General features: G+C 39.3%; 1 protein-coding gene across 3 annotated transcripts in view; it reads right to left on the bottom strand.

The window, feature by feature from the left end:
* Nucleotides 1-18,677, bottom strand: part of HDX (highly divergent homeobox) — an 84,193-nt gene that overhangs the window by 61,082 nt on the left and 4,434 nt on the right. The window contains exons 2-4 of one of the 3 annotated variants that reach the window (XM_084640109.1): nt 12,778-12,816; nt 8,001-8,147; nt 953-2,077 (exon numbers count right to left, since the gene is read on the bottom strand). In XM_084640109.1, the coding sequence (XP_084496235.1) occupies nt 953-2,077; nt 8,001-8,147 (1,272 nt within the window). In that variant the 5' untranslated portion in view covers nt 12,778-12,816. The remainder of the gene's footprint in view (nt 1-952; nt 2,078-8,000; nt 8,148-12,777; nt 12,817-18,677) is intronic. The other 2 variants (XM_084640108.1, XM_084640110.1) reach the window with 2 other exon arrangements.

Here is an 18,677-nt window from a genome sequence, read left to right as displayed (position 1 = left end):
GAACTGTGACATTCCTGGTAGTACCTTATGATGAAAAGTGACGTATATTTGAAGAGTTAACAAACCACAGTAGTGAGAAAAGTATTTAGAAAAAGATGTTGAAAGTTGAGGCATCCCAGAAGTTCCCATTGGAAGACTACAGTTCCTCTGAAAGAGGAACAGCAACCAATGTCATGTCAGGACACAATGCTCAATGCTATCTCCCCATCATGATCATCAAGAGCACCTTAACTCAGGCTCCAGGCTCTGTGCTATGCTGGAAAGCACAGCAGTTCTGCCACTTTGAAACCAACTCTGACGCTTCCTGCAGTTTCTCTTCCTCCAACAAATGAATCCACAATGGTCTGCAATGCTCCAGCCACTGCTGGACACAGGTCTTTTTTCTTTTTTCAGCCCCCCAGTAACCTGAACTCACATTTCTCCTCTCTCTTTTACCCCTATAAGCATATTTTATGAGAACGAGATGCAACTTGGGTCCTGGAGATGCCCTCATTACATTTCCTGTAACACAAATGGAGTAAACTAAACTGCAAGGGTGAAGGACTCACCTCCTTGTAACTGGTATCTGCCAACACCCTGAATAGTTGGAAGGAGATCCCAATCCCCATCAAAAAAACAGGAAGCAAAAAAGAGTAGATGGTAGTTTAGTGAGCGGGGTAGTATAGAAGGAGGAACTGATGCTTACCATTTCTAACAATGAATCCAAAAACTTTCATTTCAAGGACAGGGGATGGGTGCACTCAAAAAGGAAGGAGCGAATGATATGATTTGACCTATATGCCAGACTCAGCTCATAAGGAGAAAACCTGAAACAGTGCCAAGGAACAGTGTAAACTTTCATCAATGGATCAAGATATATTAGTCTACATAGATGTATTAGTCTACATTCTCAGCTCTCACAGGAGAAGACTGTCCTGAAAATCTGAAAGGCAAAAATAAATTTACAGATTACCTGGTAGTTGTTTTGGTTTTGTGACAGCCTCAATTGATTTGAAGATGTAAAATGAGGAGAAAAGTTACTTCTTGATGGATTAGCACTACTATACAGTGTACTGGATGGTGTATGTAATGAGGTCCGTGGAGGCAAGCGATAGTCTCTGTTATGATATAATATATTGTCAGGCAAGTCCCTGGCATTCACCATCTGTGAACTGCAGCTCACATTTCTGCCTGGTCCAGACAAAGCTGTGCTTTGGTTCTCCACTCGAAGGGAACTGCTATTTTCACAAAATCTTGAATAACTTTGTATTTGTGCTCCCATAGATGCAAGCTCTTCTTCTCTAGCATATTCATCATCAGCATCTCCTGTTTCCATTGCAATGGACAGGCAACTGCCTTCGACTGAACAAGGCTTCTGTGTTGTATTTCCTCCCATAATTCTTTGAGGTTGATTGGTAACTGCTAAGGAAAAAACTTCACGAATTTCCAAGTTTTGTGTGCTACAAGAAGGGTCTCGAACATTGGCTCTTTGTCCAGATGGGATGTGTGATGCAAGGGCTGTGTGTTCTGTTTTGTGTAATCTCTGACTCCCCACTGGTTCAGCTTTACATGGCCTGTGGCATATTATTGGCTTTTGAGGTAACACCAACTCTGCAGTCTGGACTGATGAACCACCATAATTTTTCTTAGTATGATTGTATATGGAGTTTGCAGAATTCAACACACTTGTTTGTCTTGACAAAATAATAGTTTTTTCCCCCAGGAGCAGCGAAGCACCTTTACAATGTGGTGCTTGTCGTCCTACAGGGATATGCTGCTGCTGAAATTCTGTATCACTTTTTCCAGGTGGTCTCTGAATAGAGTTTTTATGTATCTCAGTCATTGAAGTATTAGTCTGTTTTGTGGATCCCTGCCTGCTGGATGAACTAGCTGGGCTATATATACCAGTTACTATTACATCATTGTTAGATGATGTCCAAGAAGACTGCTGGCTTTGGGATCGAGCAATGTTTACCACATTTCTGACTGCTACTTCTGGAGGCACTGTAGGGGTGCTAGGAACAGTCCTTGGTGGGGTGCCTCCAGATTCTGCAACATTCTTGCTGCTCATCTTTCTTCTTTTATTGCCAACCCAAGTCTGCAAATACAAAATATTAATATACAAGAATGTTAGCCAGTCAGTTTTTTTTAATATTCAAAGCCACAATCTTACAAAGACTTCAGCATGTATAGAGTCTTTACAATTAAGATTTAAATTACTAATACATTAGAAATGGGTAGCAATCAAAAATAGTTTTGGGGGAGGGGAAAGAGACATGTCTTGATTATGCAAAAACAAAACCCACAGACGATGGGGATCCAGGTCCCATTTTATCCAAATGCCTGAAGTTCAGTAGAGTGCAGATTTCCAATTCTGGCCCATCTCAGAAAAGAATATACAACTTGTTGCATCTCCCCTCTTCTTGCCCTAAAATTATCTTTGCATAAATATGGCAGCAGCTTGTGGTTTTCTCCTCCACATATTTGGACTTGGTTTTACCTTTCATTTTTTATTGTGAAAAACAAACAAACAAGGATACACTAGGTGTTTAATTCCTTCCCCTTCCTAATTTCAACTTTTACATCTAGTGAAAATAAGGTACTCCTGAAATCAGTCACTATACTGAGAGATTCAGCATAATCAGTATCTTTACTATCCAATAGCTGAGGAGATGTTTTCAAAATTGCTACACTACAGACACTTCCATCGTCTCTTATTTTTTAATTTAATAAAAAAAAATACAAGCATAGTCCTCAAAGTACGAATGAAACCCAAGAAGGGAAAAAGTTTTCCAATAGAAAGGGACTGAACTGAAGATTGGTCAAAAAAGAATTTTAAAAAGTTAAATTAAAAAGACAAACATTTTTATATCATATACCTCCAGAGCTGCTTTTAGTGAGAAATTGATTTGATTACACAAATATAATACAGACTAAGGGGATTAGGTTCAACAGACGGAATAATTTCCCATTACAGATATTTCAGAAACTAACAGTGAAGATGTATAGAATTATATTCAAGATATTTAAAACGGGTGGAGGGTGTTTTATGCAAAAGTCTCTCTCTTTTGAAGAAAACAAGCTAGAGTTCTTTAGTGATTTTGTACAAAATTGTTCCAAAAACACATGACTGGTTTCAAACAAAATATATCCTTAGGAAAACTTGCTCTGAAGCCAATGAATAAAAATATATTTAAGAAAGTCGTGGGGAACACTAATTTCAGCATTTCAACAGAGTGTTGCTAGTAACTTATTAGAAGCAGCATGCCTAGGTGCCAGCTCCATGAGTACTCCAGGGCTGGAGCACCTGTGGGAAAAAAAAATGGTGGGTGCTGAGCACTTACTGGTAGTCCCTCTATCAGAACCTCCTGCTCCCCCCAGCACCTCCCGCCCGCCATGGAACAGCTGATCCGCGGCATGCAGGAGGCACTGGGAGGGAGGGAAGAAGAGCAAGGGCGGGGCAGGGGCAGGAAGAGGCAAGGTGGGGTGGGGCCTTGCAGTAAGGGGTAGAGTGGGGGCGGGGCAGGAGGGGAGCACCACTCCGGCACATTAGAACGTCGGCGCCTCTGACAGCATGTATGGTATTACAATATCCGTACTACAAAAACAACCTTTACCATGAGAGCGGTGGGATGAATTTACACACTCATAACAGTTTCGTATTAAGTTGTCTGCAGCGTTGTAGCCATGTTGGTGTCAGGATATTAGAGAGACAAGGTGGGTGAGACAATCTCTTTTATTGAATCAACTTCTGTGCTACAGAGAGGGCTTGTCTACACTGGCACTTTATAGCACTGCAACTTTCTCGCTCAGGGGTGCAGCAAGTTTCAGCACTGTAAAGCACCAGTGTAGACACCAGTGTAGTTCCCAGGGCTGGTAGCTATGCCCTTCGTGGAGGTGGTCTTTTTAGAGCGCTGGAAGAGCTCTCTCCCAGCACTCTGCCATGACCACACAAGCCACGTTAAAGCACTGCTGCCAGCGTAGACTACCCCAGAGCTCTTCAGGTCTGGGAAAGGTACTCAGGGTCACAGCTAAACAGAAGGTGAAATAGGTTGTTTAACATAAAATAGTTACCATGTATTCTAAGAGACCATTTAAGGTGAAGTGGCCACTTAACACCTATGCTGTCACAGGAAAAAAAACAGTGGTTAGTATGTTACAAATTGTAGTAATAAGCCATAAATCCAGTATCTTTATTAAGACCATGATTTTCACTGTCTGGCGAAGTTATGGATTCAAACTCCCAGGCTTAAATTAAATGTAGACAAAGATGCTGAACATGCCTATCACAACATGTGCCCCAATAACAACTATGTGGGTGAAACCAGACAATCACTATGCTCTTGAATGAACTCACACAGAAAAATTATAAAAAAGACAAAAAAACACAATATCACAATTTTCAGATCATTACATAACTGACCTCTCCGGCCTCATCCTCAAAGAAAATCTGCACAAACACATTTAAAAGATGAGCCTGGGAGCTTAAATTTATAACTTTGCTAGACCCTAAAAATAACAGTTTTAATAAAAACACTGGATTATGCCTTATTACAACAGTCTGTAACCCACTAATCCTCCTTTTATTGTCCTATGACTGCAGAGGTGTTAATTGGTCACTCCACACTGAATGATCTCGTACAATATGTTAACTACTTATACAAAACAACCTGTTCCACCTTCTCTTTAGCTGTGACATTTTTGTATCTTTCCCAGACCTGAAGAAGAGCTGTGTGTAGCTCGAAAGCTTGTCTCTCTCACCAACAGAAGTTGGTCCAATCAAAGATACTACCTCACTCATCCTGTCTCTTGCGTATTGAGGCCTGGTCTACACTAGAAAAATCAGGTTGGCTTAACTATGTTGGTCAGGGGGTAAAAAATCCACCCCCCTGAGCAGCGGCATTAAACCGCCCTAAGTCCCCGTGTAGACAGCAGTAGGCCGACAGAAGAATTCTTCCATTGACCAAACCAATGGGAGAACCCCTCCCATCATACAGGTTGCATCTAGACTGAAGCACTACAGTGGCACAGCTGCCGTGGTGCAGCTGTACCACAAGCATTTTAAGTATATACAAGCTGTAAATTGGACTTCAGATTTGTAACTGTCGATTTCTGCTAATTTATATGCTTTAGTATAAAGAGGAGAGTTACATATATAAGGAACCACCAGAAAACAAGGGCTTCCTTCTGCTCACATTCAAGCTAGTGACAAATCTCCTTAGACATCTATGGGTGCAGGATCAGACCTTAAGTGTGTACATAGAGCATATAGTACAATTTTTTTTTTCTGCTGTTCCCCTTTGCTGATCTTTGGTGTGCAGCAAAATGGTGACCAGTTAACTCAAACAAGAGCTGAAAATTCAGCAAACCAAGTGATCAATTTTACACAGAACAAAAGGGAGATTTTATTCTGTAGTTACTCTGGATTTCTATAAAAGCACTTAAAAAAAAAAAAAAAAGCAGCCAACCCTACCTTACATTCTGATACATCCACATAGTTGGTTTTGGTTTTTTAATATTTGAACCTCATAACTATAGAATTTCACTGGAAATCTCACCCCAATACAAAAGTAATCTGACACTCATGTTAACAGAAGAGAGCAACTTTCTGCATTACCATCCATCTACTAGTATGTATCATGCAAAATAAAGAATGATACCAATGATGACATCTCATTTACAAGCTCTAATGATCAGTATAAAAACATAAATTTAACAATTGTAATGATATGTAGCCCTCGATCCAGCAAAGCACTTGAAGTTAAGCACAAGATAAAGCATGCAAATCATCTCATTGACTTCAATAGTTACGTATATAAGTGTTTGGTTTCGGAAGGGCTTAAATTCCTCACATTATGTTTTTAGTTCTGCTCTCTTCTTAAGAGGAAAAAACAGAAACAAGCAGCCTACAACGCAAAAATGACTAGCCACAAGTTTCAGGAAAAAGCAAATTAATTTCTCTCCCCATTAGCTCACAATCACAGACATAAATTTGAGATGGATAATTGAAAAATTATTGCATCCGGTGGTACTATTTGTTTTACTTCTATTCAGATAACATCCTTTTCAAATTGAAATTATATCAAAAGAAAAAACTGTAAAATATATTAAAAAAAAAAAACCACCCCCCACAGCTTGGAACTTATAGAAAAGTCACCTCATCGTTCAGCAAAATTAATACTCAGTTGTCAAATCAAGGTTATTTTAAAACACATACAATAAATTGAAGTAAAACTGCTTTGGTAAAATATTTTACAACTATAGTTATGTTAATTATTAAAGAAATAGCTTATTTCTGAACTTTTTATGTTGGGAACGTCCAAATCCCTTTTGGTTTGAATGCTTAAGTATCCCAGCAAGGAAAAAATCCTCTTTCTTTGTAGGACTGGCTGTACAGGTCCTAATTTGGAAACAACCAATATATTGCATCATCTACTTTTGTCATAAAGCTTATTTTTGTTTTTTAAATGGTATCACAAACCAAAATAAGTCATTAAAGAGAATCTCAAAATAAGTCTTTACCTTATCCCCAAACCAATTCAAGAATTTGTCAAGATGGCAATATACTAACCCATAAAACTAACAAAGACTCCATACAGAGATTAACATCAGAAACACTATGGTATTTTCTGTATGACTTTTACATTATTATTAATTTTTTCCAGTACTATGGTAGCATCTATGCGTCCCAAGTGAGATCTAGGTCCCACTGTGCTAGGCACTATACACAGTACGAGATAGTCTTTGCTTCTACAATCTAAACAGACAAGTTAGACAAGGAGGGGTCAGGATTACAAAATGCCAGCACAGCAAACGGTATGTTGGTCTGCAAATGGCATGTTACTGCCACAATTTTTGTGGAAATGCTTTTGTCAGGAAGGCGATGGCTAAACAGGCAGAAAACTGAAGGAAGAATGGACCTTCAGGGAACAGAGCAAAGGGGATTGGAGAAGAAAGAAGAGGGATGGAAGGCAGGGAGTAAGTACTACAGGTAGAGTGAGGCAAAGAGACTGTGAGGGACCTGATGCAAACAGACAATCAGCACAGGGGAGAGAATGTCCAGAGCAAAAACTGTAGAAAGCATCCCAAGTTCCCTACTGCAGCTACTTGTCTGCTCCTGCCAGTCTGAGTTTCTGGTGAGCTCCCTGGGTTTGTTTTTTTTTCCTATCCTGAGCTCAGGTTTCTCCAGAGAGACAAGGCTACTTAGAAGCTGGTGCCCCTGGAGTGGGGGGATGGGAGGGGAGGGGCACTCCCCTACATGGTTCTGGGTCCACAGGGTTGGGAAATAACTAAATGGGTCTAATCTCCTTCCTCCCTCCCACACGGTGTTGTAGATGTACCCACTGCAGCTGCTTGTATCTGCTCCTGCCTGCTTGATTGTTGTACCAACTCTCAATTATTGCTTCGTGATTTCTGCTTCCTTGTGAAACATTAGATAACAAAATGGCTCTTCTTTCATAGAGGGAGCATTATCCCGCTCTCATGGAATTCAGTGTCTACAGAAGAGACCCCAGAAGCACTAAGCTACTCAATGATATTATTGTTTAGAGATAACTGTAAATACCAGTAAGCAGCAATGCTATCTACTTATGACAAGGAACACAAACATGAGAAGACAGCAGTTTTATCTCTCTCTCTCAATGTCATTTTTAAAGGACACAAAATTTCTATTCTATTCCAAAGTGGTTTCCTGATATAAACAACATTCACTTTATGTAGTATATAATCTAGGTTTTCAGCAGGAAAACCCTATTTGGAGTTTAACTTTCTTGAAGAGACCCTTGCTGCTTGCACAGTATGAAAGTCCCTACTAACACTTCAATAACGTCAAAGCGTTCATAGGAACACAGACTACAAGCAGCCCTCTCTCAGGAAAAAATGAGCATATATTACAGCTGGGGATGGAAGCCTTTTTAAAAAAAATAAAGTTAATGATTCCATCCCCTACAGATATTTTATGTAAACAAATGTACTTGTTAAATAATTATGTAAATTCAAGTGTGGAAGGCCTCAGTACTTACCCTGACTACACTGAAGTCCAGCTTAGTTTCTTGTGCACACTGTAATATGAGCTGAAAGCAATTTTTACTTTGATTTGTCATTCCATTTTCATAATAACGCTGTAATATCCTTTGTTGTTCTACAGTAAATACAGAACGCAGATTCATCTAAAAATAAAAGAAGATACTCTGAAAGTTGGAATAAATATTTTAATACTTGTAGAAATTACTCATTTATCCAAACAATCATAAAACTAGTGTACACATCTCACTTTTTTCCTAAAAAAAAAAAATTTATTCATACTGATATTTTTATTTACTTTTCAAAACTTCTGATACGAACTATGTTCGTAGTTTTCCTTTATGAGATGGATTTAACCTGAGCTGTTAAATTATATAATCAAAAAAGGCTGTCACCTTTTTATAGCAATACTAACTAAAAACCTCTTCTAACTAATTTCAGTTAAAAAGGCTTCTTCCTAAAGATGCTAATGTTGCTTGTAACAACCACGAGTAAATTCTCTATGGAGTAGCACAAAGTATGAGATGAAGTCAAACTGTCACCTTGGGGGCAGTGAAGACTCATCAAACATTTAACCAAAGCTGTAAAGGCCTGGTCTACACTAAAAAGCTATGTCACTCAGAGCTGTGAAAAATTTCACATCCTGAATGCAGCAGTTAGATGGACCAAATACCTGGTATAGAAGCTGTTAGGTTGACAGAAGAATTCTTCCATTGACCTATCTACTGCTTCTCAGAGAGACAGATCAACTACACTGACGGAAAAAACCTTTAGTAGATGTAGGAAGTGTCTACATAGCGGCACTGCAGCATCATAGTGTGGTGCTGTAGTGTAGACATGCCCTAAGTCAACTTTGCTAAATCTCCATAAAAACGTACTAGTCCAGGCATAAAGTCTACATGTCCACCTTTTCCATAAAATTAAGAATACACACTCCACATAAACCTAATGCTATTTTACATTATCATCCAAAAAAAACCCTCACTCCTGGCAAGATGAAGTTGTTACCTCAAAGCATGCTTTTTCACTTTATCACCATTTAACATTTTATTGCCTGATCCTACTACCCCTATGCATCCAAAACATTAGTGGGAATTTTAAGAACACGTACAATTCAGGACTAGGCCCTTTATTTGGCTTTAAATAAAAGATGGCAGCGGGAGAAGAGCATGATAGCACGTGATGCCAGAGTTTTGGAAGTACCTGATATAGTGCCTCAGGAAGCAAAGAACAACTGACCATACAAATTCTTTTTACACTTAAGTAAATGCAGAACACAGTAAAAAGAAAAACAAGAAATCCATTTCGTGGGAAAAGAGGAAGAAAAAAAAAATCAATCCCAGCTAGTGGGATATTTTAAGGAGAAAACTGTTAAAATAATTTTTGTTCAAAATAAAATTTAAAACATCTAAAAATTGTAATTGGCTGTAGATATTAGACAGAATCTTGACTATAACCACAATCATTAGTTTCCTATAAAGTAAAAAAATTTCATGTAGAAACAATAAATTCAGCTTGTTTTATACAAAACAGAATGTTAGACTGACATTTCTGAACAAGAGAAAAAACTTGACCCTCAGCAAAATAATTCTTTAAAATAAAAAGAAATAGAAAATCATGTTACAGTTAACTGAAAACACTGTACCTTTACAAACTATCAGGCTGAAAAACTAGAGATTTATTTTCTTTAAATGTAGGTGTCAAAGCAATGATTGGAATTTTTTTTAATACTCTGATCTGAAATCTGTCAAACTTCAACAGGGTGTTTCACCACCAATATCATCAGTCATTAATGTAAAATTCCACTATTTCCCTTGGCCAGAGCTTTAATGGCAAAGTTTATTTTCCTCCAAATGCTAATAATGGAAAAAAAGAGAATGGGGAAAAAGAGGCATTTTCGCAAAGATTTTTAATGTGGCTTTCAAAAATTAGGCAGTTAATTCATTTCCTTCCAACAGTGCAGACTGAAGATGATTTGTCCATACCATATTTCACCTCCCCTCCCGTCCCTTACCTCAGACTGTCAGTCTAACAGAAGTTATGTTGTTTACAGCACTAATAAACCTGCCAAGCGTCATGCATTTTTGCACCAAGGTCTATCGTGCACCAGGCAGAACTAGTAAAATGTCATACACTGGGGGGAGGGAGAGACCATCCCTCCCAATACTCTGTAGCCTTGAGGAATGTACAACAAACTACAAGGCAAAAGATATGAGAGCATCTCTTCCACTAACGAGCAAGACTTCACACCCCTTTCATAAGAGAGGCAACTATCATTCATACATTTTACAAATAAGGTAACAGAGTTTTCATAAGGCCCCCCACAAATAGAGCTAGAAATAGAACCCAGTTCTCTGATACTACAGACCTAAATTTCATCCACTGATTCACACTGCCTTTCTGAAGAAGTATTTGAACGCTGGGTATCTTTGTCCCTATCTGGACGCTAGACCACGTGTACAGTTTATGAGTCTTCTGCTGCCTCGATATGAATGGAACTCAAATGATAGAGATCCCAGGTTCAGTTCCTATAGATGACCAAATTGATCTGTTATACTTGGTGATGCTGGCTCTCACAACTAGAACCCACTCTCATCACAGAGCCAGAAACCAAATCCTGATAACTCAACATGCCACTGTATGTCATACACCTGAGGGCATTCTGCACAAAAAAATTAAAAATTCTGCAAGTTTTATTTGTCAATAAATAAATGCAGAGGCTCCAGCATGGCAGTGGGGAGCACAGGCCACTGGCTGCATGAAGGTGGGAGATCACCCTGCAGGCCTCCCCTCAGCCCCCATCTACCCCTGGGACACAGACTCAGCGGTGTGGCTAACCCTGACACAACACAAGGCCTGGACCTGCCCCATAAACACACTGGGCTCTGCGCCAGATGCACCAGGTGTGGGGAAGGCGGACTCAATGAGGCAGGATCCAAGTGTGAAGGGCCTCAGTGTGGGGGGATACCTGTGTGGGGTGAGAGGGTTCTGTGTGGGACAATCTGGTTGCAGGCAGCTCAGTGGGGGGGGGTCTAGATATGGGGGGATCTGGATGCACAGCAGCTCATTGTGGGGGTTCCAGATGAAGGGGTTGAGGTGCAGTGAGGTGGGGTTCAGGTATGGAGTGATAGGGGTTCTGGGTGTACAGGGTAAGACTTGGCAGGGGTGTCTGGGTATGGGAGATCCAGATGCATAGGGGTTGGGTGGATGGGGGAGCAACTCCCCGTACAGTGACCCTTCCCCACACAGCTGACAAGTGATGGGGGCAGGAAGCAGGGGAGGATACTGAGCTTCCTGCAGCTGGGGGAGGTTTCTGCAGGTGGGTCTGACACAGCCCCAGCCACTCCTTGCAGGGGAAGAGGAAGTCCCATCCTCTCCTGTCTCCAGCCCAGCCAGGACAAGCAGCTGATCTAAGCTCAGGATAGGAGCCACTGGCTGGGTTGTCCTCAGCCCCATGGTGATTTACCTACCTGCTGGGTGCTCCAGGTGCCTGAAATGATGTACCTGCAATGCTAGGGAATGGTGCATGACTGCTCTTGCAGCTTCCCTTTGCTTCTCTGTCAGAAAGTCATTTTTCTGCGGGGAAGCAAAGAAATCTGCAGGGGACATGGATTCTGCGCACACACAGTGGTTCAGAATTCCCCCAGGAGTAATGTCACAAACAGTTGTATAACTGGCAAATCATGTTATGTCTCCTTCTATGGGCTGGTTCACTAAAATGATAGGAGCATGTTTGCCCTAGCAGTTTCTCTTATAAAGTGTATAGAAGAGGTCTCTCTGTGGATCTGAATATTGTGGGGTCAAGTCCTGATGATCACCTATGTGGGAAGGGGGAGGGAGAAATAGAAGTTTGTTTGAGGACCCTAAAATAGTTTTTGAAGTAATTTTATATTGCAAAATGTTGCATTTAGAAGTGAATTAAGATCTATGCTAGTATTTGTTTTATTCTTTTTTTTAGTACCTGTATATTTTTAGATAATGGTAGATATCTATAAGGAACAGGGTGGAGCATTTAAATTATAGAGTTTGTCTGAAGAACAGCAAGAACAATGTGGGAGATTTTGCCTGTGAGTGCAGAGTTGGTGAACCTACCTATGTAATCCCCCTATAGGTAAAAATTTACTAAAAGAAAGATCCTTTCAGGAAGCCTACCTCAGTCTCAAAATGGCCATAGAGTTGGAACTACCTGTTACTCTTAAAAGAATTCTCCCCTTCCCAACATAGCTGTGCTGGCAGCCGGTATGTGTAAGAAGCTTGCCCCTGCTTCTCCTGCAGTAGCTCTACTGAGAGAGAACTTCATCCACCAGGGCTGTCAACTACATGCCTCTCACCTGCACTGAACTTGCACATTTTTATGGTGTTTAATAGTTATGTGTGAATTTCCATAGACATGTTAGCCTATTTAAATAATTTGCATAAAATATCATACATGGTGCTGCACAAATGTGGCAGTTATACACTATGCCCCAATCCTGCCAAGACAAGCAGTAGGTAGACCCTTGCACAGAACCCCACAAAAAGTCACTAAATGATTAGGTTCCCCCTCCACAAAGGATCTTGATAATCAACAGACATAACAAATGGAGTAAGTGAGGAGGCTTTCCAAGGTGGGTAGGATTCTTACTCCTGATATTACTTTCAACAGTAGCTTTGCAGGATTACTATCTAAACAGATTCACAAGAGCCTACTTCCTGCCAGGAAGACTATTAGATAACCCTACAGATATTTTGGAATCAAACTATATAGCAGGGTTATGTTTTGAATCATAAACTTACTTGGAGGTTTTGGTTGCCCAAGGAATGCAGGATCCAGCCCTAAGAGAACAGATGAGCATTAGTTCACTAGAGCAATTTGCATCTAAGGTTTATTGAATAAACCTGTTAAGAGTGAGAGCCAACAAATGGGTCTGCATTGATTTCTCCCCCTTAATTTTAGTTTCTTTTCATTTCCTAAATTTCTATGGATGACAAATCCATTCATTCAAAGACCTATCCAATGATACTCCTAGTCAATGGAGAGAGAAATAAAAAGACAGAATATCCACTTTATTCACACTGCTCTTCAAATTCATCTGTCCTAACGTTTAAGTACTGTCCTTTTCCAGAGGCAGAACAAATTTAGGCTTAATCTTGTTTCGTATAAGGTTCTTTAGTGAGCAGAAATTCTAAATTAAAATTGTGACATTACAATACAGATTTCAGCTGAGAACAAACTTATTTACATCTCAGAAATTATATTAAATTGAACTGAAATCTTAGAAACGAAAGAGCAGTGATTTTATCCCTTTAGTTTTTATACACACACGTTTAAGTTTATATATAATGTATTAAACTAATAGTGCAACAACTTAAATGATGCATTATCTGGATATTTCCCTCATGTCTATTTTCTTGTCCAACATATATCTAATACGGGTAGTGAATGACAACTGCAGATGTGAAGACTTTTCTCTATGTTACCCAGCAACTGAGTTAGTTTGTTGCACAAGCAGTGTTCCACTTGAGTCTGAGCCGAAATTTTCAGTGATAAAACTCTGAAAGAAAACCAGATGAAAAACACAAAAAAGTCTCTCAAATTATTTAAACCCAAAGGAAATTAACAGGATGGTGACAGGGCTGCTGCTTTGTTGAGACACTCTAATATTAGTGTTTGAACACTGCATTGTAGTTACTGCTGCTAAGTCATACTAGCAGGTGGATTTTTGTTGTTGTTTCAGCCATGATACAAGAAGAGTTGTAGCATCTCACCGAGAAAAGTGAGCCAAGGTCTGGGTTGGAGGTCTTAGCAAAAACCTAGAAATGACCAAACTGGAGAGAAAGCTTAAACTGAGGTTCATAATTGGTTGTTATTTGAGTTACAAATAAAGCAAAACCCAGGAATGAGGAAAGTTTGGAGTCTATGTTCATAGCAAGATGGAAAACACACTGTCTCCCAAGACATTAGAAGAGAATTTTAAAAAAGTTGCATCCATCTTGCTAGTCTCAATTTAGGAACTGAATAGTAAGCAAAAGTAAAGTTTTCCATTTGGAGATCTTTTTGGCCATGAGCATAATGCCAAAAAGGGACACTATTTGTGACATTAACAGTAGGAAGCCCTGAACATTCAGTCATACAAGGTTTGCCAGTTGTCATTCTGTTTTAATACTGGTTTAATAAGAATCCAAGGTGCAATCAGCAACATTTCTTTTCCAGTTATTAAAATAAGTGTAGTTGGAAGTCAGTTTACACCTAGTGCTTTTCACACTGGATTTTTGCCAGTAATTAATTCACACTTCAGAAATATAGCTACGTAACTCATAGCTAGAGCCTCAAGTACCTATTTAAAATGTTAAACTTTATAAAAGTTATCAGATTTGAGGGAACTATATTAACTTTCAGGAGCTGCACTGAGATAAATGAGAAGCATTTTGTTTTAAATCCCTTAGTTAAGTTAATTAGACCAAGTGAAAGTCATCCTGCAAAATACAAGAGCTGCAGTGAGTCACATTTCCCATATTTGAACTAATGAGGGTTTCAAAGTACTGACATGGAGAGGGAAAAAAAACCCTAAAACCCACCAAAATAAGTATGTAAAGAATGTTTATGTTAAATTAATAAATGCTGAGTAAACAAACACCACAGATGTACAAGCCTAGCAGCTATTGTAAAATAAGCCGACATTGGTTACTTAACAATATAAAAATCCATAGGTTCTTGTACACAGTAACAGCTCATTAGAAGTGAAATTTTGCTACCTTGGATTTTTTCATAAACAAACATCCAGTTTTATTTGGAAGTCAATAACTGCCCTTAAAAACTGAGCACTAAAATAAAGAGGCTCCCAAGTACTGTCAGGAAACAAAACTGAAAAATTAAATATATTTGCGGATACCAAAACCTCACAAAATTTGACTGTTTCCTGTCTCCAATACATGTTCTAAAATTCATCATTTAGACTGGGCACTACTTCACTATGCCACAATGAAGAAGACTTCAATTCACTGTAATAGAGTTCTCCAGCAGAAAACTTTAAAATTTCAGAATACCCTAACCATAACTCCCACAACTGTGTTTATGAAGAATAACCCATTAAATGGAAAATTTTTCTCTAAGATCTTTATGATTTCTCAAAGGTCTATATTTCACTTATTTCCTTTTGTGAAACATAATCAGCTTGTATTAACTAGATAATTACTACAGGTACATAAAAGTCTGAGATGATATTATTTAGCCTGTAACCTTCTTATTTGAGAAGTCCACTGATAAGCAGGGGAAAATGTGTATACAAATCCATGCACAAGACATCTTTAACTTACAGTTAAGTTTGCTTTAGTGCATTTCCTATCACTGCAATCACATAAAAAAAAAAAAGTCAGCAGTTAAGACAACATTAACACCCAGATCAGCCTCAAATACAGACCCCTCAGTTTAAACCAGCTCCATTTCCAATTACAGCCACCCACAAAGCACATATCCAGTATCTCACAATTTCACCAGAACTTGGATCTCAGACTTTTAAGTTAGAAACATGGACTTTTGACTTCAGCAAGACTAAAATAACAATGTTCCTGTGAAGTGTGCATCTGAAGTACTGGATGTCTGTATACTTGGTAGTTGGAATTGAAAGGTAGTTTCTTGTAGAGTAGAAGAGTCTGTGAATTTGGGTATTATGTTTAGGTGACAAGGCGTGAGAGTTGAGGTTGCATTGGTTATTTTTTCTTGAAGCAGGATAACAATAATGAGGAAATAATTAGAACAGTTGCAATTTGCCTATCTTGCTAGTAAGATAAGACAGTTTTCATCAAGTGTTATGTTTGCTAAATGTTATGGTGTCAAAGCACAATTATATTTTATACCATTTATAATTTGTTTTAACATTATATCACACGTGTGGAATTTAGAACTCAGTTTTATGTCTAACATGTCAGTGCTGACATACTCATTTGTATCTGTATTAGCTTTTCCCATGTTTGACAAAAGCTGATTGACCTAAACAGTCAATATAAGCTAGGAAGTAGGTCTCCCTACTAGTTCTCTAGCCCCTGCTGCTCACTTATCCTGAGCCTAGATGACCAGCCCCACTACTCCCCTTGCTTCATTTAGAGAGACTTTTTCTAAATGTAATGAACACAAAAAACACAGTCTACAGAGAGAGGTTAAGTGAGGGAATCTAAGTGAAGCCAAAGAACCAGGGAGCCAGGCACCGGGGCCAAGGAACTGACCTAGGCAAAAAGGATGGTGAGTATCAGGGGCCAAAAAAGTCAAGCTCCATCCTCTTGCAGCTTCTCTGCAGCTTTGTTTAATATGAACATTAAGAGTCAAATCTAAATGCTTTTGTGAAGTCTGTCCAAGCAGTACCCAACCTCTCATGAGCCACAGTAGGTTCTCTACATGCAGAAGATTCTTCTCCGGCAGTGCTGAAACTTCATTTTTCAAGCATCTTTGGCTACAACTCCCCCTCTTTCTCCAGCTGTCAATGTGCCCTATTTGTAGCAGGAGCTAGGACAGGTGGGAGTGGGGGAAAAGGAGATACAGGAAATTGGCCTGAGAAACATAGCACATAGCTCCTGTTGAAAGGTAAGTTCCTAATGGAGTGAATCTCCTATAGCTTGCCTGAGGGGACCACCACTCCCTCCACTTTTAGGTTATGTCTATAGACTATGGACCCTACAGCTGCACACCTGTACCACTACAACTGTCCTGCTGTAAGGTCTACCATGTAGCCACTCTTTGACAGCAGGAGAGCTCTCTCCTGCCAGCATAATCAAACCACTCCCAACAAGCAGCGTTAGCGTTATCTCCTGCTGACATAGTGCTGTCCACAGCAGCACTTTTGCCGGTGACACTTATGTAGGTCAGGGTGTGGTTTTTTCACACCCCTGACCAACAAAAGTTTTACCAACAAAAGTGGTAGTGTAGACAAAGCCGATATTTGGTATATAGGACTAGGGCTCCCTTTGTGGGAGGTTCTTGTAGTTTGTATAAGTGAGACTGGGTGGAACCTAGAGACATATAATTAGGAACAAAGGTGTATATCTTGGTGTCTCAGGAGAAAACCACACCACGAGGGCCATTGAAAAATGGGAGTCCTCCCTGAAGATTCAGCGCTCAATGGCAAAAGATATATTCAGTTACCACAAAGCAGTCAAATGACTGTTTGTATTTTAAGGTGTTTTTTTCCTCCCCCAGAATTTAAACTGAATTCAGTTTTTCCAACTATGAAGCCTTGTGTGTAATTTCTGACTTTTGAGATTGCGATGTTATAGGGACCCTAAGCATTGAGGTCTCTAGGATGGTTTTAAGAATGTTAAGCCTTTTAGAATAAACACACTGAAAGCTCAGAGTTTGAAAAATGCCTAGAAAATTAAAGGTTTCAGAGTAGCAGCCGTGTTAGTCTGTATTCTCAAAAAGAAAAGGAGTATTTGTGGCACCTTAGAGACTAACAAATTTATTTGAGCAGAATGCATCTGATGAAGTGAGCTGTAGCTCACGAAAGCTTATGCTCAAATAAATTGATTAGTCTCTAAGGTGCCACAAGTACTCCTTTTCTTTTTTAGAAAATTAAAGTTCATCCTTCAAATAGTCCATCTCTCAGATTGATTTCTCAAAATTATATTTAAAAGGATATATACTTTAGTGCAAAACTCAACACAACCTTAACTATGGAGCCGCTAGGAGCCTCTATAGTCTTAAACAAAGAAATCATCATTTAAAATGAAAAAACACAGGTTAAGTTAGTGTGTTGATAGTCAAGGAAAGAGAATGTTACCATTAATGGACATAATGGAAGCATCAGGGCTTGAAGTACAGTACTCATTCCTTGCCATTTCTACTCCATCCATTTTAACAGGTAAACCTTACTCCCACAGAATTCTTCTTTCTTTATCATAAATTATCTTTTCACATGCCATATTGGCCTGTAAATATTCCCTCGTACTTATTATAGTCTGGATACTCAAAGCAGATACAATGTCACTCTTTATGCTCTATTTTTGACAATGCAGATTTCCAGAAGTGATATAATCTCCAAAGAGTCTGATACAAAAAACCAAAAATGAGACAATTGCAAATAGTAAAACATATTTAAAGATACATACACAAACAAACTAAACTGTCAGTACAGATGCTAGGAATCAGCCACAGAATTAGAGCCCTGCATTTTAAAATTATATTCATTCACTTCCCTTTCAACTCCCACTCAACAGTTCAAAAGTTCTCTGTTCTATGTTTGCCATAAAATCATAAAAAAAAATAAAGGACACAGTCTGTATACAAGCATACAAGGGACCAAAATTACAGTAACCTGAATATTATATATTATGTGAGTTACATAAAGGAAAGGCAGCAGTTATCTATAATAAGCAGAACTCCAAATAACTATGTGGTATTCTAATTGATTTGATACTGTTACTTTTAACTATAGTAAAAGCAGTTTTATCAGGCACTTCACCAACTGGAAAGCTCTATAAATCGGCATTTCTGATCTTCATTGAAATTCCAGTTTATAGTCCGGTCGGTGTGGGGACGGCAGGAGGTTGGGACGGAGGAGGGGGTGCGGGACATGGGCTCTGGGAAGGAGTTTGGGTGCTGGAGAGGGCTCGGAGCAGCAGGTTGGGGAACAGGAGGAGGTGCGGGGTGCTAGATAAGGGGGATGCTCACCTCAGGCAGCTCCCCACAAGCGGCGACTTGTCCCAGC

Source organism: Lepidochelys olivacea, assembly GCF_965140295.1.
Source record: "Lepidochelys olivacea isolate rLepOli2 genome assembly, chromosome: 9".
Classification (NCBI taxonomy): Eukaryota; Metazoa; Chordata; order Testudines; family Cheloniidae; genus Lepidochelys; species Lepidochelys olivacea.
The sequence above is the reverse complement of the archived record's forward strand: the minus strand, read 5'-3'. Positions and strand labels throughout refer to the sequence as shown.